We start from the raw sequence: 17,561 nt of genomic DNA, 5'->3' as shown, positions 1-17,561 counted from the left end.
CCTGGCTGTTGGGATTACAGGGATATATATATATATATATATATATATATATATATATATATTTTATTGTTGTGGTATATATATATATATTTTTATTGTTGTTGTTGTCGTCGTCAATGAACCTTTATTTTATTTATAGGCGGTGCTGAGAATCGAACCCTTACACATGCTAGGCAAGCGTTCTGTCACTGAGCTATAACCTCCACCCCCACCTTTTCTTTCCCCTTAAACACCTTTATTATTTTTATTCTTTTTAAAAGGGTTTGAACGGGGCACATAGACCATGCCTGTAATCCCAGATGCTGGGGAGGCTGAGGCAAGAAGATTGCAAATAGAGGACAGCCTCAGCATCTTAGCAAGGCCCTGAGCAATTTAGAGAGACCCTGTCTCAAAATTAAAAAAAAAAAAAAATAAAAGAGGTTTGAAGCCGGGAGCAATAATGGTGCAGGCCTGTAATCCCAGGGACTCAGGAAACTGAGGCAAGAGTATTACAAGTTCAAGGCCAGCCTGGAAAACTTAATGAGGCCATGTCTCAAAATAAAAACCAAAAAGGGCTGTGAATGTAGCTCAGTGGTTGTTTGCCTAGCTTCATTCCCCAGGACTGCAATAAATCAGTAAATAAAATAGAAGAGTTGGTTTATACATAGTAAAATTCACGGTGTTGGCAGTGTGAGTTGTGCAACCACCTCTGCAACCCAGGTGCAAAACACTCTTCCACCCACGTGTGTGTGTGTGTGTGTGTGTGTTTGGGGTGGATCGGAATGTCCTCCAAGCTGGTGTGCTGAAGGCGTGGTCCTCAGTGCTGCAGTGTCCTGAGGTGGGCCTTCAGAGGGTGAGGGGATCAGGAGGCAGAGCTCACACTGATGGGTGCGTAGACTACTGGGCTGAAGCAAGGCTGCATGTCACTGGGTGTGTGCCCGCAAGGGTACTTTTTGCTGGAGCTCCTGCTCCCTCTCTCCCACTCCCTCTCCTCCATCTCCTCCCTCTATTCAGGCCCAACACACTGCAGCCAGCCAGCCATGGGTGGAGAGCTCTGAAACTGAGCTACAACAGAAGTTGTTATTCTTGGGTATTTGTCACCGGGTGATGAAAAAGCTGACTTGGAACTGGACCTCCTCATTGCCAAACCCTCCCCGCCCTCAGGCCCTATGGTCAGGCAGCTTCAAGGTCATGGCGTAGCCTTGGGCCTGGTTCTCCCCCGGCTCTCTGCTCCTGGCAGCAGTGCTCAAGCCACAGGCAAGCCCAGCTGTCACCTTGTTCTTCAACCTTAGGACCCAGCCTCAATCCCAGCACTGCCACTGAAGCCGTGGCTCTAGACTTGCTTAGACTGAGTGGAGGTGGCTTCTGTTTGGGTGAGTGCTGGGAGGGGCTTGTGGGTCGTGTACTGGGTGCTTGTAAGCTACCAGAATGTTCCACAAGCTTGCAGCTCCACACTCCTGCAGCCCTCTGGGCCCAGTGCTGCCAGGGTTCCTCCTCTACAGTCCCAGTGACAGGCAGGTCGTGGGAACCCACACAGCCTTCAGGACCCTTCCTGATGATCAGGGGCGGTGAGAATCCACTCCTGACACGTGCGCCTTGTGTTCACACAAGGGATCAAACTCAGGAGTACTTTGATCCTTTGGGGACATATCTGTTCACATATTCTGTTCACTTTGTAATGTGGGTCCTTTTTCTTAGTTTTGAGTGTTCCTTACAAGGTCTTTATATCAGTCCTTCATTAAGAGACAGGTGATCTGAAAATATCTTCTCCATCTCTGTTCATCCCCTTAACTGTCAAAAGAAAAGTTTTGTTTTTGTGGTTTTTTGGTAGGTAGTAGAAATTGAACCCTCATGTATGCAAGGCAAGTGCTCTGCCACTGACCCACAACCCCAGCCCTTTTATTTTGAAACAGGGTTTAAGTTGCTGGGGGTCTTGCTAAATTGCCTGAGCTGGTCTTGAACTTGCAATCCTCGTGCCTCAACCTCCCAAGTAGCTAGGATTATAGGTGTGTACCACAACACCTGGCTAAAGAGGTTTTTTTTTTTAAATCATTCTTTAAAATATTTCTTTCTTTTATGTACACAATGCCTTTATTTTTATGTGGTGCTGAGATCGAACCCAGGGACTTGCACACACTGAGTGCTCTACTACTGAGCCACAACCCCAGCCCCAAGTTTTTTTTTTTTTTTTTTAACTTTAGTAATAATCCTTTTTCTATCTCATAACACTATTGCTTAACCAAACCACAGAAACTTCTGTTTTCTTCTGGAAGCTTGACAGTTTTGCTTCATGTTGAGACCTATGGTTCCCTTTAAACTACAGGTAAGGTGTGAGGTATGGGCCAAGATTTGTTTTTTTATTCCTTTTTCCACATGCAGATGTCTGCTGTTTAGCACTGTCTTAAAGGCTGCCCCTTCTTCAGGGCCAGTCACTTTTGCAGAAGACGGATGGTCCACATGTGCTGGTCCATTGATCAGCATCTACCTGGTCGCCAACACCAGCCTCAGCTGTGCTGAGATCAGTCACTGGTGTGTTCTTACTCAAGATCACCTCAGTTATTCTAATTCCTTCGATTTTCACTGTTTGTCACTATATCTTCAAAAATCCAGCAGAGGGACCTGGGGCACAGCTCTGTGGTAGAGCACATGCTTGGCAGGTGAGCCCCTGGGTGCTATCCCAGCTGAGACCTGACGGGGTCACCTGAAGCCTGCAGGTCTCTGGTTCAGAAGCAGGGATCCCTCATCGACGCTCATGCTCACCTCCTCTGCTTGACATCTCTCATCCCAGGCACAGTGACGTGACCACCACCAGGATCGAGGTGTGAATGGACACAGTAAGATTAGTGGCAAGGATGGGGCCACTTGGCAGTTGTGCCAAAAGTTAATAACAGCCGGCCTACGTTAAGAATCCTCAGAGCTAGCAGGACGGACGATGCACACCAGTGATCCCAATAGCTCGGAAGGCTGAGGCAGGAGGATGGCGAGTTCAAAGCCAGCCTCAGCAACTTAAGCAACTCAGGGAGACCCTGTCTTTAAATAAAATATAAATAAGGGTTGGGGATGTGGTTCAGTGGTTGAGTACCCCTGAGTTTGATCCCTAATAACCCCCCCAAAAAAAAAGAAATCCCCAAAGTGTGTTCTTACTAATGGTGTCTTCATTAAAATGTACACCTGCAGAAGAAAGTGGGAAAAAAGTGGCCCAACTGCATACAACAGTAGTGTTTTTATTCAGAGTGTAGACCCCAGCACTCTGGCAGCTCCCGTGGGATGGGCAGGAGCACTCCACCTCTCCCATGCAGTCTGCAGGAGGCAGCTGGGGCCAAGGGGAGCAGCACGAGCCTGGGGCAGGGCACCCGGGAACCAGGCCTGCTGCACCCATGGGCATCACACCAGCCTCAACCCCACAAGGCAGTGGGCTCTGGCCACTGTGGCTTTTCTGAGAAGAATCTGAGGTTGGGACCAAAACAAAGTAAGAACCAAGCTGTTGCTCCCAAGTTCAACCCTTGACTCTGAAGGTAGAGCTGCTCCTGGACCCCAAGGCCAGCACCTGAAACCCTGTCTGCCACTACAGGAATTCAAGCCCAAGTAGCCAGCATCCAGCCAAGGAGGCAGATGGACAAGACTGAGATAGCCCTGGGGTCCTCTTCTCTGGTCAGGTTGCCTGGAGACTGGCCAGTAGCCTTCAGGAAGCATTAGTTTGCAGATGCACTGGCCAAAACCCCAAGACGACAGGTGGCCCCCAGGCACTCAGACCCTTGAGAAGGCATGTGTGGGTCCTATCCTGCAGGGGCATGGCTGGGGAACTGGCCTGGAGGGAAGGTGTCACAGATGACTCGTGGGGGCACCAGATAAACCTGCTCTTCAGCACGTGCGCCCTGTCCTGGCCAGTCTGGGGCATGCAGAGGTGCCGCACAGGCTCCATTAGTGGCTGTCCACACCAAGGCCCCAGTGGGTGAGGATGAGAGACCAGAAAGGTGCAAGGAAACTGCCAGCAGACCCCTAGGAGAACCAGGCCTTGACGGGCAGGAGGCCACAGGGTCCTGGGAGCCACCAGCTGAGAACAAGGAAACCAGATGCCAGGTCCACCTGGTCACACATTTAAGAAAGGGAAAGCTGAGGGCTCCGAGCCCACAGGCTCTGCAACCATTGCCTTCTGGGCCCGTGCCTGGGGAGGCTGGGCTGGGTGGGGTGCCTCTATAGAAGCCCTGGTGCCACCCAGGTGGGGGCAGGCCACCAGCTCCATGCCAGCAAACAAGGAGCCACGACAGCGACTGGGGCCTCTTTTTGGGGTGTCTGGGCCCTGCTCTCTAGACACTGCCAGAGAAGTTTCAGCCTCATTGGTGTCTCCAGGGATTGGGAGGGGACAGGAGTCCAGGGGTGGGGAGGGCACAGGGCTCCTAGGCAAGGCTGGGGTGGAGCTCAGTGGCTGGAGGAAGGCCTGGCCCCCAGGGGGAGGCGAGGGGCCAGTCAGCAAGTCCGAGGAGCCTGCAAGGGTGGCTGCGGGGCCAGGCTCGGTGCAGGACCTGGGAGCAGGGGGCTGCTGTCCACAGGAGGCCTCCAGGTGCCTCAGGATCTAGAAGAAGAGAGGAAGTGGGAGGTTCCTGCATAGCTCCAGGAGTCCTGGGGGACAGCTGGTCCCTCCCCACATGCCCTTCTTAGCACACTGCCTAGAAGGCAGGGCCAGCTTGGGCAGGAGCCTGTTGTCATCGCTGCCCTCCCTATGTCACTGCCATGCAGATAGACATTCCTGTCCTCAGAACTTCCTGGGCACCACCAGGGAAACTGAAGAGCCAGTTCTTCAGCATGTCTGGTCACCCCAACAGGTGGACATGAAATGCACCCATAGCAATGTGCAGTCCAGGCTCACTCAGCACTGTGACTGCAGCCCGTCAGCGGGCAGCAGTGGCGGACGGAAATGGGGCTGGGTGACGGGCAGCTGTACTCCCAGCAGCCACAGAATGGGAAAAAATGGGGACCAGGACGATGGAGGGGCCAGGCCTGGCTGGGAGGGGCCAGCAGCACTCAGAACACTGGGGAAGTGGGCACAGACCAGGGCTAGAGTTGGAGGAGGTTCCCCTGGCTGTGAGGCTGCAAGGAGGGAGGGAGGAGGAAGAGTGAGCCAGGCGCTGAGGCTGAGGGCTGGGGTTCTGGGACGTGACCGTGCCCCAAGCATGGTACAGCCAGCACAGGGCGCAGGGGACAGCAGGGACCGTGTTCCATTTCCTCTGCCAGCACTGCCCACCAAGAAGGGCCTTGTGGGCATGTGTCCAGGAGAGGGACACTGCCAGTGGCCCCAGCTGCTGCCCACCTTGGTGGCCTTGCTGGTCACAGGCCCAGGGCCTCCCCTGCTGAGTTCCTGCAACCTTGACTGGGAGAGGAGGAGGACGTGCTCCGGGGGAAGGAGGTCAGCACAGCCCAGGGAGGCGATGGCACTCAGGGCCCTCTAGGAGGCAGGAGGCAGGGTCAGCACCCAGCAGCACACCCAACCCCAAGGCTGAGCCCTGTGCACACAGCCCCCTGGCTCCCCGTGGCCCCACAGCCCTCTCACCATCTGCTCGTGCTCACCAGCCCCGTCCAGGCGGTGGAGGAGCAGCTCCAGCACAGCCTCACAGTTGAGCAGCCCGCACCTGTGGGCAGGAGGGGATGGCTGGTGTCCCCACGCAGGCCTGGCTGGTGGGGGCGGGGCGGGGTGTCAACTCACTCTTTGAGGAAGTGCTGGGCCTCCTCCCGGCTCAGGAAGGTGCGTGGCCCCTGCACCAAGGTCCTCACCAGGCTTAGCTCTTGCTGGCAGTCACTGGTGGCCACAGCCTCCGCCCTGGGAAGGGAAAGTACTCAGGCAGCTCCAGCTCGGGTGGAGGGGGACGGCCCTTCCCCCTCCCTATGCTGGGGTGAAGCCTGGACAGCAGGAGCCCTGGGGAAGACCCCTCTGGGAGTGGAGGCCACATGTCCCCTCCCCTAGCTGATCCTGCTCACCTTTCTGCCAGGTCGCCTGGCTCCCGGCTGGCCCCTGACTGGCTGTCACTACCAGACCTACTGCCCAAGTCTGAGGCCCTGCTCAGGTCACTGTTCTGGGAGCTGGGGCTGCTGTCCAGCTCATCCCAGCCCCCTCCGGCCTGCCCAGGCTGGTGTCTGGTGGCTGCAAGAAAAGATGGCAGTTGTGACCCTCAGAGGCTTTGTTCCAGGGGGTGGGGGGGCAGCTCTGCTTCCTATCTGTCCCTTCCCCCAAGTGAGGAAGCACTGCCACCTGCCTCCACGCCCCAAAGCCCCAGGCCCCAGCACACAGGAGGAACAGCCTGACCCGAGAGCAGGAGTCCTTGCCTCAGTACCTCGGACACCTGGGAGGGCTCCAGGGAGCTGGTTCCCAAGGGTGGGCAGGCCATGGCTGACTGCAGGAGTCACGGCAGGCTGGTAGGTGTCTCCCCAGGGTGGGGGTTTCTGGGCTCCAGGGCGCACGGCATTAGCCACCACCTCTGCAGCCCTCTGGATGGTGGAGAAGAGGGCCTCGCTGGCAGAGCCTATGCCCACAGAAGGGAGCCATGTGAGCCCCAGTCTACCCCCTGGTCCCCACATTCTCCAGCACGAAGGGGCCAGGGCTGCTCCCTGCTCAGGGCTGAAGAAGACAGGATACATGCTGCAAGTAGGAGCAGAGGTTCCTAGTGGGACCTCAGCTCCCTGGAAGCTTCCAGCATAATCCATTTCAGCAGTTCCCAGGACCATGTTCCTGGACACCCTCAGCTTACAGGAGCTTGGGGCAAGGGCATCCAAAGGGCTTGTCCCAAGAAGCAAAAATGTTTTGGGCCCTTTGCTTGAGGGGTGCTAGGACTGATGCCAGGAGGGGCCGCCCTTTTCTTTCCTGGGCTAAAGCAGAAAAGCCCACAGAACCTGGCTTTCAAGGCCCTTTCCTCCCAGCTCTGTGCTCCAGCCAGCCCCGCCCTGCCCCCAGGGCCAGCAGGGAGTCCCTCTCCTCTGCCTCGGTATAGGCCATAGCCAAATGAAGCATCAGCAGGAACCCCCAGAGCTGCAACCAGGATGGTCTGTTAAAGTCCAGCACCAAACAACTGGACCCCAGCAGATGCCAGCACCAGGGGCCAGCTGAGATGCCTCGCACAGCAGCACGGGCTTCACATACCTGGGGCAGCAGGCGTCTGCAGTCACTGCTCCCTGCCCCACTTGCACAGGTGACAGCTCTGTTTCCACCTTGCTGCCCTCAGCCCTCAGTCCCATCAGGGGACTGAGCCCCTGCTGCTGTTGCTGGCCAGACCCTGAGCTCCCAGCCTGACTTCTCTCCCCTGCCCACAAAGCCAGTGTGGCCCCGGCCCTGCTGCTCTCCTCATGGCTGGGCAGAAAGATGCCAATGGGGACCACGCCAGGAAAGGGTCCACAAAGGTGGGGCTGGGGTTAGCAGGGGAGGCACAGGGGCCTGCTCCCACTGCCCTCCTATTTCCTGCTCCCCCAACATGCTAGGGGCCCCAGAGCCTCACCCTCTTACCTGCCTGGGCTTGCTCCTTGCTGTAGCCAAAACCCTGGAGGGTGCCCTGAGGCCTGGACTGGGAGCCCATGCCTATGGGAGGACCCTTGAGTCAGTGACCAGCCAACCCCATCCTTAGCCCCACCACACAAGCAACCAAGCTCAGAATACTCCAGAGGAAGAAACCCCGTGACAGGCTGAACGTGATCTCCATATCTAGTACCTGCTGGAGCCAGGCCCCGGGGAGGCTGGGAGGGAGGCAGCGGCAACATGGCGTCAGAGAACAAGGTGCTGCCCAGGTCCTGGAGGAGGAAGCAGGGCGCTCAGCGTCCACATGGGCCTGCTGCTCTGGCCCCCCATTCCTGTCAGCTCTGCTCCATCTCAGATGCTTCCCCTGAGCTGCCCAGCTAGACACAGGGGCTGGAGGCTGGCAGCAAGGAGCAGAGCCTGGGGTCCCATGTGGCAGGAGAACGGCAAACACCCTGTGGGTACTCTGGTACAAGTTCAGAGTGACCCTGATCCTGGGCTCACCTGGGCAGCTGCCCGCACCTTCTGGTACAAGCTGTTCCCGTGGAGAGGATCCGGGGGCCCTGCAAAAACTAGAAGGCAGAGAAGGCCAACAAGGGGTGGCTGACCCTGGGCACTGCTGACCACCTGTAGAGTATGGCTCTTAAGGCCCATTCCTCCCAAGCTGTGGGCTACGGACACCCCATCCCTACCGGCGTGACCAGCAAGGAGTCCCTCCTCAGGACCTACGCAGGCCACACCCAAGCAGATCCCCAGCACCCTCCTCACCTACCCCACAGCGGTGGCCCCTTATCTACCACCGTGGTGGCTGCTGACTCCCCAGGTACCCATGCCTCCCCTCCTGCCAAGTCACTGCTTCACCCCTCACTGCTGCCTTAGGCCCAGTCTCCTCCAGCCAGACGCAACACAAGAGGCCTTGCAGGGACTGGATGTGCAACCCAGGTCTGTGTCACAGCCTGAAAGGCCCTGCTTTGTTCAGCCCCACTCGCGCCCAGCCTTGGGCTGTGCCAGGCTCCCTCTGCTAAAAAGCAGAGGTCCTAGAAAATCAGACTCAGTCACCCCCAAGCTCTCCGGCCTCAGAGCATGACAGCACCCAACACCTACTCAACCTCATCCCATGAGGGCTTACAGCTGCCCGTGGAGAACCCTTAGTCTGTACCTCCAATACCTCCAATGCAAACAAATTCCCCTTTTCACCCCTTAACAGTCAATCAATTGACAATCCTTCTCCCTGCCATCCCACCCTGGCTTCCCCCAGCAAGTCTGTGCTGGCTCCATGTACCTGTGGCTTCCTGGATGAGGGCAGAGTTGCGTTTGAGGATCAGCAGGAAGGAGGAGGAACCGTGGCTGCACAGGTAGAGCAAGATCTTCAGCACCTGGGGAGTCCACAGGTACAGAGTGCTGAGGGTTCTGGCATGGGATGCTCAGGGCAGAGCCCAGCTACCCGACACCCTGGCTACATGTCTTCCCCTCCAGCCTTGCCACCCACAATGGGAACTAGGGCCTGACTGCTGCCACTCAAGGACTCACCTTGAGCTTGACGTGGCCAGAGCTGCTGTCCAGGCGGTTCAGGAGGTATTCCAGTAGGCACTGGCTGCTGCCCAGGGACTCATGGGAGATTTCTGGAATGCGGTCAGGTTAGAGAAGGAACGTGTGTGTGTGTGTGTGTGTGTGTGTGTGTGTACAAGCACTCGCGCTCATAGCCTGTTGTAACACACGTTGCATCAGGAAGCACTGGCTGAGGAGAGAAACCCAACCTCCTGTTACCAATGGCCTTCTCAGGGCGTGCTTCCTAGTGGCACTGACTGTAAGCCCTGGTTTCAGGAGTGCTGGGATCCAGGGTCTCCTGTATCGCAGTTCTTGGACCAGCCATCCCTGGATCCTATGATGAAGGAGCTGTGGATGCCCACAGGAGAGCAGAAACCCTAGTAACCTCAAAGCCACAAAGGGCCCCTGCCATCCACTCTCCCCCTCACCAGGAACATAGAGGAAGGATACTAGCAATCTCTTCAAACAGGTAGCCTGGACACGGGACATCATCATCCGAGGTGCCCTTCAGGAGAATTGGGAGCTGAAAGGGAACAAGAGCTGTGACACATTGCCATCTTACACATGTGGGCCCACAGTCACCAGACGTGTTAGAAATAGGCCTCACCTAGCTAAGAGGGACCAGAACCGACCCCCAGGACACAGGGAGGAGAGAAAGGAATGATGGTTCTCTTCTTGGGTCAAGATGAGGCCCAGCTCCCAACCTTCTTACTGACATGTGAGATGGTTTTAAATAATACCCCTGCTTATTGACTAGTAAGAGCAAAATGCCCAGAACAGTCTACGTAGAGAATGTGAATGCTGCTAGTTCTTCTGAGCACAGGTTCAAAGAATCAGAACCATTCACTCTCCATATTCCCGAGAACAACTAACTAAAGTTTTAGATTTTATGCTCACACATCAACAGACATACCAGTAATCACACCAGTATGCTGTTGAAAACTAACATGTTGTCATGTTATCCAGTATCTGCCCAGAATGGAAAAGTTGGGGGCTATTTAATTAATTAACTTATTTACTTACTTACTTATAAGTTGGGGGTTATTTTAAATAATAAGCACTGGAAGCATGTCTGGTGCCAGTGACCTGAATGGCAGCCATGTGTCAGGACTATTCGTAAAATCGTGCAACGTGTGTTACAACAGGCCTTGAACGCGAGCGCTCGTGTGTACACCCCCGCACACACACACACACCCCGCCACACCATGCTATTTGCCCACCACGTCCTGAAGGGGACCTGGAGGGAGGGGGTCTGCAGGACTACAGGAGAAGACAGGAGAGCTCGCACAGAAGCGTCCCGTCCGAGGCTCTGCGCGGGAGACCGGACCCTTCTAGCAGCCCAAGGCGCGCGTCCCCGGACTACCCGGTGCTCTAGGGCTCAGGGCTGTCAAAGGACGACGCACGTTCCGGACAATGGCTGGTCACAGGCTCCTGACCTCTCCCTGAGCATACACTACCCAAGCTTTTAGCTTCCCCTCTGTCGCCTGGAGATGTCTGCATCTCCCGCACGCGACATCTCCAGGACCTGAGGCTCCCTAGGCAAGGTGCCGTCCGGAGCGCCGCAGCCTCCGGGTGCGGGAGGTCGCCCGCCCGCTGCCCCCTCATCCTCCGCGATCAGGGAGAGCTCGGCCCTTCTCTCCTGCTGCTCAACAGTTCTTTCCCGTCGTCCCAGGAAGGTCCCCAGGCGCCCGGAGTCGGCGGGGCGAGCCGGCCTCACTCACCCGGTGCAGGAAGCTCAGGCGGTCCCGCAGCGGCGGCGCGGCAGCCATGGTCCAAGTCACCTCCCGGCCTGCCCCGCTTCCGCCAGGCCCGGGTCCTCCAATCACCGCGCGGCTCTGGCGCCGCTAGCCAATCGCTCGCGGGAGGCGGGCCCTAAGGTCGGCTTCGTGAGAAATTTGAGTCTGAACCAACCCGCAGTCCCAGACCACAGACAGACAAGGACCAGAGCCAACTGCAGGGGCTCTAGGCCTCTAACCTGGAAGAGTGGGCAAGCTAAGCACGGAAGCGCCGACCGATTTACAGCTGGACGCCGGAAGAGGGCGGGCTTAAGATGGCGGCGCCCTGAGGTGCCTGGGAGAGCCGCTCATGTCGGCGAACGGAGCGGTGTGGGGGCGCGTGCGGAGCCGCCTCCGCGCCTTCCCCGAGCGCTTGGCGGCCTGCGCGGCCGAGGTAAGGAGCCGAGGGCGGGGCCGTGCCTGTGGGGGCAGAAAGGCTGCGCAGGCGGTGGCGGGGGGGCGATGGCCGCGGTCAGGCCCCCGACGGCGCCCTCCCCTTGCAGGCCGCAGCGTATGGCAGGTGCGTGCAGGCCTCCACTGCCCCCGGCGGCCGCCTTAGCAAGGATGTCTGCGCGCGGGAGTTCGAGGCCCTGCGGAGCTGCTTCGCCGCCGCGGTAGGTGGGCGCGACCCCAGCCCCAACCCGCCCCAGGGTCGGGCTCTCTCCCTCAGGCCGCGGGGAGGACCGGCGGTGACCGGTGGAAGGCCCTCGCGCCAACTCGCGTTGGCCTGTCACCCAGGGCCGTCCTGCCCGAAGGGACCCCAGCGCCGCGCTCCGCGTCCTGTTTGCCGCACGCGCTAGTGGCTGCTGCCCCGCGCCCCCTTCATCGCTGACCATTCCACAAGGAGTCCTGGTCGGTTCTTGGTCCGAGATTTGGTCTGTCTCTGACCCCTCCACCTGCGTCCTTCCTGTTTCTGGGCTTCAGCATCTTCTGGTCCGTGCCATGGGTCTTTATGCAATAAAAGTCCTGTACAAACAGCCACATACTTTAAGGGGAAAGACCCAGGCCCTGGTGAAAGTGGGGTTCCTGGAGGCTGGTGGACTGGGCCACGGTGAATGTTCCAGAACAGGACTGGGAAGCTGTCACCTGCCAATGGGGCTTTCGTTGTTTATTTATTTTTAATTTTTTGTACTGGGGATTGAACCCAGGGCACTTAATCCCTGAGCCACGCCCCCATCCATTTTTTTGCATTTTTTGTTTTAGAGACGGGACCTTGCTAAGTTGCTGAGGCTGGCTTTAGACTCACAATCCTCCTGCTTCAGCCTCCTTAGCAACTGGGATTACAGGTACTACTACACCGGGCCCAATAGGGCTTTAACCACAAGGGTCTTGTGCCATCATTATTCTGGGGTTGCATATACCTTAGGTACCCCTAATTCAGTCTGGGGTCTGAGGTGAGTCATGATGCTAGTGATTACTTGTTTACTGGAAGCTATTAACGCAGGGAATTGGGCCAAAAAAAAACCCCATAGCTGGCTAAGACTCACAGGATTCAGTGAATCCCAAGCAACTTCTTGATGTTTCAGGACTGCCCTAGGCAGAATGGCAGTGGTCGAGGAATCTGGTTCGTGTTCTCCTTTTTGGAAGGCTTAGGGAACTCTCTCTTCTTTTAGTTCTTATGGCTTTGCCCCACCATGTGGCCCCTTGACTAGCTGCCCATCCAGAGGCCAGTCACTCACCAGCAGTTGCCCTTTGTTCCTTTCGGCAGCTTCCCGGCCTCACTGCCCTTCAGAGGGGAAAGGCAGCTTTGTGGCAGCTCTGTGTTAGATGAAGAATGGCGTGCTCCTGCTGTTTGTAGGTCTCTGTGGCTGGTCAAGAGCTAACCCTTAGGTTGTGTGGCCATCTGTGACCCCACACACACACTCTTTTGCCAAGGTCAGGTAAAGACCTCCCCACAGCAGTCCCTGCATGTGCCCTCACTCACTTGGGCTGGGGTCCCCAGTTGTTTCTCACAGTGAGGAAACCTGCCGATAAGCTGGTTCGGGCCTCTCCTCCCCGTGATCCAAGGCACTTTTACAGGGTTCTACATGAGGAGGTGGAAAGGTCATTGGGCTCAAATTCCTGCTGCACCCTTGGAGCCCTGTGACCTGGACAAGTGACTTCACCCTCTCTGAACCTAGTGAGAATAGTCTCCCGCTGCTGTTGCCCGTGTGTGTGTGTGTGTGTGTGTGTGTGTGTGTGTGTGTGTGTGTCCCCGTGTGTGTCCAGATGTGTGTGGGCCTGGTCCCCACCAGGTGGTGCTCAGGGGTAGGCAAATGAGGTCTGTGCTGGCCGTCAGGGTCACTGTGAACAGCTGAACTGAACACCCAGCCCTGGGGTGAGCTCCAGCCAGCTCCCCCAGCACCCATAAGGTATTTGGTAAAATAAGGCATTTATTGTGGTGGGTTTGTTACTTTTGAGCCATATCTAGTTTGGAAAAAAGCCACTCAGACAAAACGCTTTTATCTTTCAGGCCAAGAGAACCTTGAAGGGAAGTTCTTAGGAAGGACCCTACACTCTGACCTCCGTCCACCACCACTGGATGGCACACAGCGAACACTCTTGGGGCTAGAAGGGGTGGGAGCAACGAAGTTTCTTGGGTGTTGGAGCATGTTTCTTCACAACAGGTTGAACCTGGGTGGGCAGGAACTTATTATATGTAAGGATCTGGGTTAGGTTAAGATGTAGTCAAGCCAGCAACAAAGACTATTAAATCCTACAGCTTAAGCTTCATTGTACAGAGCGAGTGGCCTGTGGGCCTGGCCTCCCCCAAGAAGCTGGCAGGTCTGGGCCATGGAACACTGCCACCAGGTCCCCACTTAAGAACCTTCTCCCCAGATGCATTTAACCTGAGTAGTGAAGGAAGCCCCTGAACCTGATAGCCAGTGCCCAGGACACACCAGAGATAACAGTCCAGTGGCACAAGGGGACCCACTCTGCAGATGATTTTACTTAGGAAGGGGGCTGTTCTGATTGCAGCTGCCGAGTACCTGAGCCCAAGGTGCACTTGAGCACAAGCCTTTTCCAACCCTTCATGGGTTCCCCATCCCATCTCATGGGGACCTTTCTAAAAGGTCTGAAGTGTAACTCTGGCACTCCTGAAGCCACAGGCCTGAGCACCATCTGCTGGGCACTGTGGGGGACCATCCTGTTCACTGGCTGGGCAGAGAGGGCACGCTGTCCTTGTCACAGCTTGCACCCCCCTCAGGGCCCTGGGGCAGAGCAGAGCTGGGATGGGGCCCTTTGGCACTGCCTCCTGTGAACTCAAGTCTGTGCCTCTGCCTTGCATCTAAACCCTATTTCAAAGCTGTAAGTGCTTCAAGATGTGGCTTCCAAGAGGGTGTAGTGGCCACTGTGACAAGACCCAGGCTGGGTCTTGTCCAGAGAGAGGGACATTGTGCTGGCATGACTCTCCGCTGCTGCTGGGGTGTTGGGACAGGGCAGCCACACATCTCAGAAACACTAACTTCTCAAGTGTTCCTTTCTCAGATGGAATGGTGTCTGCTGCTGCACACATGACCTGTCTAGGCTTGTACTGTTTCAGGCGTGCCCTGTGTGGCTGCCATAAAAGAATACCAGAGACTGAGCGGTTTATAAAAACCCTTTCTCATTCTGGGGGCTGGAAGTCCAGTGTCAATGGTGTCTTATGAGGGCCCTCTTGCTGCACCTCCTGGCAGGTGGCAAGGTAGGAGCATGCACACCTAAGCACCACCTGAGCTCTCAAGAGCTGTGTTCCTGCCGTGGGGGTGACTCGTAACCCAAGCCCCGCTTCGAGGACCACCTTGGTGCTCTCATGGCAGGCTCACGTTATGCCCAGGCAGAAGTCTTGGTTCCCGGTGAGAGCTGGAGTTCGGTAAAACCAGTGCTTCCGGGTTCCCGCCCTGGTTCAGGGCGCTGTGCACTGACTAGGCAGCACCGTCCCTGCTCTAGGAGGGAGCCTCAGGTAGACACCACTGCCCTGTGGTCTGCACTGGGGTGGACCTGGCCCTTGTCTGCCAAGGGCAGCAACTGACTTGGTGGGTGGCTCACTGATGACCCAGTCTGAGAGTTCTGGCCAGAACTACTGGCTGCTCCCAGTAGTCATGTGACCCAGACAGGGTTGGTGCCAAGGAGTCAGAGCCCTGTTCAGAGCTCCACCCAGAGGTCTGCAATTTCTTGGGGAAGAAGTTCCTGTCCTTACCTGTGGAGGGCTGCTGATTGGAAGGGGCAGATGGATAGCCAGGAGGAAAGTGTTGAGGGGCAGGTGAGGGCAGTGGCAGCTGTGACATGCCCAGTCATGACATCCATCTATTGGGGTAGGAGGCCCTGACTCTTAAGGAGGGCGGGTGGTGGGGGTGGTATGACGTCCAGCAAGGAAAAGAAAACTGGGTGAAGGTAAGATGTTCAGGAAAGTCAAGGCAAGAGAAAACTCGCACCCCAGCAATCCTAACCTGTGGAGCTTGATCCCAGGGTCACCCAGAGGGTGCTTCACCTTGTCACAGCTGATCTGGAGTTGTGAGGAACAAAAGGTGGGAGATGACCTGGGATCCACACCCCTCTTGAGCAGCATTCAGCAGGAGTCCCAGCCTGGCCTGCAGAAACTCCACTCCTATTCATTTTCTAGCCATCAGGCTGCCCAGTGACATAAGTTAAAAGATCACAGTGAAATCTAAGGACTTCAGCAGGTGCAGGGGGGCACCGCACAGCCCTATTCCCCAGGCTTCCAAGGACGGGTGCAAATAGGGTGCTTCCGTGACCCAAAGACAAGCCAGGCTCCTTGTCCCTGCATTCCTCAAGTGCCTACCCCCCAGGCCAGGGGTGTTAAAGGCACAGAACTAAACTCATACCTCCCTGCCTGAATTCCCAGCAGCAAGGCCCTGGTGGCCACACTGGTAAGAGTGGAAAAAGAACGATGGCCGAGGCAGCCCTAGTGTTGGGCTGCGAGCCCACTGCAGGCATAGCACCTGGTGCGACAGTGCCACTCCACAGCTGGCAAGGCACACTAAGTTGCTCTGGTTGTGGGCATGCACGTGCCACAAGCATGAGGCAGTCTGCGCGTCCCTCTGGGGCTGCACTTGCACTGTGAGCATGAAGGTCCTATGATGTCCTCCAGGACCCCCAGTCCCATCAAATCCTGACTGGGTTTTCCTTCAGGTGACTCAATGCCAACTTGACTCTTCAGTTATCAGTGGTATTTTTATTTTTTTAAAAATCTCATCATTAATTAAGCCATGAAGTATGTGGATGATTGACAGGAAGCTCTGAGCAGCTACACCCTACAGCTGGCCAAGGCTCACCCTGCATGTCTCTCACACCAAGGGCTTTGCCTGCCAGTGGGGAGGCCTCAGCATGCTTAGGGAGGAACCCCTGGAGGAACAGAGGCCACGGTAGAATGCAGGTGTCACGGAGGCCGAGAGTGGGACCAGCACTGCTTGACTGGGCACAGCAGTGCCAGTCACAGAGCCTCAGCAGGCCACAGGTGAGACCCTCTTCCTCTTGAGGACAGCCAGAGCCCACAGCTGCAGAGGCCTAGAGGCCCTGAGAAAGCAGGGAGAATGCCAGGGAGGGGACAAAGCCGCAGACAAGGCAGTCCTTCAGGCTTTCCCAGCACTTGCTAAGGGGCTCAGACAAATACCTGGGAAGAAACAAGTGTGACCTCACACTCACCAGGGACGCAGCTAGACACTAGCTGGCCTCCTCCAGAGCCCCAGACAACTGTTTAATTTGCCGGCTGTGAACCACCTGCAGTGCGCCCCCTGCTGCCTGGCGGAGCTGAGTATCCAGGGCACTGCGAAGATCGTTCACCTGGACATGAGGGAGGGGGTTAAAGCTGATGATGACCCCATCCTTTGGGGCTGGCTCCCCCTCTGGATGAGGGGCAAGATCTCGTCGCCTCCTCCGAAGATCAGAGCCAGCTTGCAGCTTCAGGTCTCGGTTGGGTTTGGGGTTGTCTGGCGGCTCAGCCCCAGGAGCAACTATCCTGGGGCTAGGCTCAGGGTCTGGCCTCTGCTTGGGCTCCTGGTTGGCAGTATCTTCCCTGGCTCTTGGCTGCTCATGAGGACCAGGTACATGGTCCCCACCAGGGGGTTCCTTTTTTGCCTCCAGGTGACCACCGTGGCCCCCCTCAGAGATGGGCTGGGGTTCCTTCTGACCTAGCATGGCTTGGGGCTGAGGGTCCACTCCTGCTGGCCTGTCAGGTGGGTCCATGGCAGGTCCCAAGTCTCGGCTCAACTGCCTGGACTTCATATGAGGGTCCCCAGCCTCTACAACTGCCCCTACCATGGGCCGGTCAGCCTCCTTCTGTGTGTTGGCCCCAGTGGCTGCTGCTTCCTGCCCAGTTTTTTTCCTTTCTTGGGAACCTCTGCCAAAGGTGTCCTGGCTTTGCCTGAAGACCTCCCCAGCAAGATGCTCTTCTGGGCTCCCAGGGGCCCCGGCAGGGTGTGGCCTGGGCGCTGGTTCCAAGTCTTGGGCCATCTTAGGCTCTTTCACAGCCTGGGCCACTTCGGGCACGGCACCTTTCTGTTCCTCTCTCAGCTTGGCCCGGGCTCCCTGCGGCTCTATGTCAGATCCTCCACCAGGAGGACCAGCTGGGTCTCTGCCTGCTGCCCCCTCGGGTTTCTCTGGGGAGTGCTGGCCCAGTTCCCGGGGTGGAGCTCGGCGATCCCCTGGAGCTCCAAGTGCAGGTTTCTTCAGCTGTGGAGGGGCATTTTCCATCTTCCCAGCAGGCCCATCTCGGGCCTCCTTATCCTGACCTTTGGGCACACCCACTCCAGGATCTGGCTGCATGTCTTCTGCAAGTAAAGCTG

The 17,561-nt window shown here is 56.8% G+C and overlaps 3 protein-coding genes and 1 long non-coding RNA gene across 9 annotated transcripts in view; 2 read left to right on the top strand and 2 right to left on the bottom strand.

Moving 5' to 3' along the window:
* The first annotated feature begins 1,228 nt into the window (after positions 1-1,228).
* Positions 1,229-2,906, top strand: LOC143409235 (uncharacterized). Its single transcript, XR_013092627.2, has 3 exons — positions 1,229-1,352; positions 2,359-2,636; positions 2,768-2,906. It is a non-coding gene; the product is annotated as an uncharacterized LOC143409235 (long non-coding RNA).
* A 283-nt stretch (positions 2,907-3,189) lies between these two features.
* Positions 3,190-10,815, bottom strand: Tepsin (TEPSIN adaptor related protein complex 4 accessory protein). Of its 2 annotated transcripts, none has more exons than XM_076869517.2 (13): positions 10,744-10,815; positions 9,451-9,545; positions 9,005-9,096; positions 8,757-8,850; positions 7,979-8,046; positions 7,671-7,749; positions 7,469-7,540; positions 6,306-6,494; positions 5,953-6,115; positions 5,681-5,794; positions 5,528-5,606; positions 5,288-5,422; positions 3,190-4,552 (listed from the first exon to the last, which is right to left on the bottom strand). In XM_076869517.2, exons 2-13 carry the CDS (start codon positions 9,515-9,517, stop codon positions 4,070-4,072), a joined length of 1,635 nt encoding a protein of 544 aa, XP_076725632.1. In that variant the 5' UTR covers positions 9,518-9,545; positions 10,744-10,815; the 3' UTR covers positions 3,190-4,069. The 2 variants fall into 2 exon arrangements, with proteins under 2 accessions (XP_076725632.1, XP_076725631.1); XM_076869516.2 differs by having other exon boundaries at positions 9,473-9,545; positions 10,744-10,809.
* A 220-nt stretch (positions 10,816-11,035) lies between these two features.
* Ndufaf8 (NADH:ubiquinone oxidoreductase complex assembly factor 8) lies at positions 11,036-14,401 on the top strand. Of its 3 annotated transcripts, XR_013155631.1 has the most exons (5): positions 11,036-11,191; positions 11,301-11,411; positions 12,001-12,083; positions 12,506-12,672; positions 13,250-14,401. XR_013155631.1 is itself a non-coding variant. In XM_077110570.1 (4 exons), the coding sequence occupies exons 1-4, from the start codon at positions 11,108-11,110 to the stop codon at positions 13,263-13,265; spliced, it is 294 nt and encodes a 97-aa protein (XP_076966685.1). In that variant the 5' UTR covers positions 11,036-11,107; the 3' UTR covers positions 13,266-14,401. The 3 variants fall into 3 exon arrangements, 2 of the variants coding, with proteins under 2 accessions (XP_076966685.1, XP_076727033.1); XM_077110570.1 differs by lacking the exon at positions 12,506-12,672; XM_076870918.2 differs by lacking the exons at positions 12,001-12,083; positions 12,506-12,672 and having other exon boundaries at positions 13,250-13,503.
* A 1,531-nt stretch (positions 14,402-15,932) lies between these two features.
* Positions 15,933-17,561, bottom strand: part of Slc38a10 (solute carrier family 38 member 10) — a 40,883-nt gene continuing 39,254 nt past the window's right edge. For 2 of the 3 annotated variants that reach the window (XM_076870914.2, XM_076870916.2), the window contains one exon: positions 15,933-17,546. In XM_076870914.2, coding sequence (XP_076727029.2) covers positions 16,441-17,546 — 1,106 coding nt within the window. In that variant the 3' untranslated portion in view covers positions 15,933-16,440. The remainder of the gene's footprint in view (positions 17,547-17,561) is intronic. The other variant, XM_076870915.2, reaches the window with a different exon arrangement.

Source organism: Callospermophilus lateralis, chromosome 11 (assembly GCF_048772815.1).
Source record: "Callospermophilus lateralis isolate mCalLat2 chromosome 11, mCalLat2.hap1, whole genome shotgun sequence".
NCBI classification, from domain to species: Eukaryota; Metazoa; Chordata; class Mammalia; order Rodentia; family Sciuridae; genus Callospermophilus; species Callospermophilus lateralis.
Note: the sequence above shows the minus strand (reverse complement) of the source record. Positions and strands in the feature narration are given on the sequence as shown.

What these genes read in the sequence shown, in the direction of transcription:
- Tepsin (XM_076869516.2), bottom strand. Translation starts at nt 10,791, where the DNA reads ATGGCTGCCGCGCCGCCGCTGCGGGACCGCCTGAGCTTCCTGCACCGG. An exon ending in GCCCAGCACTTCCTCAAAGA is followed by an intron (nt 5,607 to 5,680) that starts GTGAGTTGACAC and finishes TCCTGCCCACAG; the next exon opens with GTGCGGGCTGCTCAACTGTG. An exon ending in CTGGTGAGCACGAGCAGATG is followed by an intron (nt 5,423 to 5,527) that starts GTGAGAGGGCTG and finishes CCTGCCTCCTAG; the next exon opens with AGGGCCCTGAGTGCCATCGC.
- Ndufaf8 (XM_077110570.1), top strand. Translation starts at nt 11,108, where the DNA reads ATGTCGGCGAACGGAGCGGTGTGGGGGCGCGTGCGGAGCCGCCTCCGC. An exon ending in TGGCGGCCTGCGCGGCCGAG is followed by an intron (nt 11,192 to 11,300) that starts GTAAGGAGCCGA and finishes CTCCCCTTGCAG; the next exon opens with GCCGCAGCGTATGGCAGGTG. An exon ending in GGAGCTGCTTCGCCGCCGCG is followed by an intron (nt 11,412 to 12,000) that starts GTAGGTGGGCGC and finishes TTTTTGTTTTAG; the next exon opens with AGACGGGACCTTGCTAAGTT.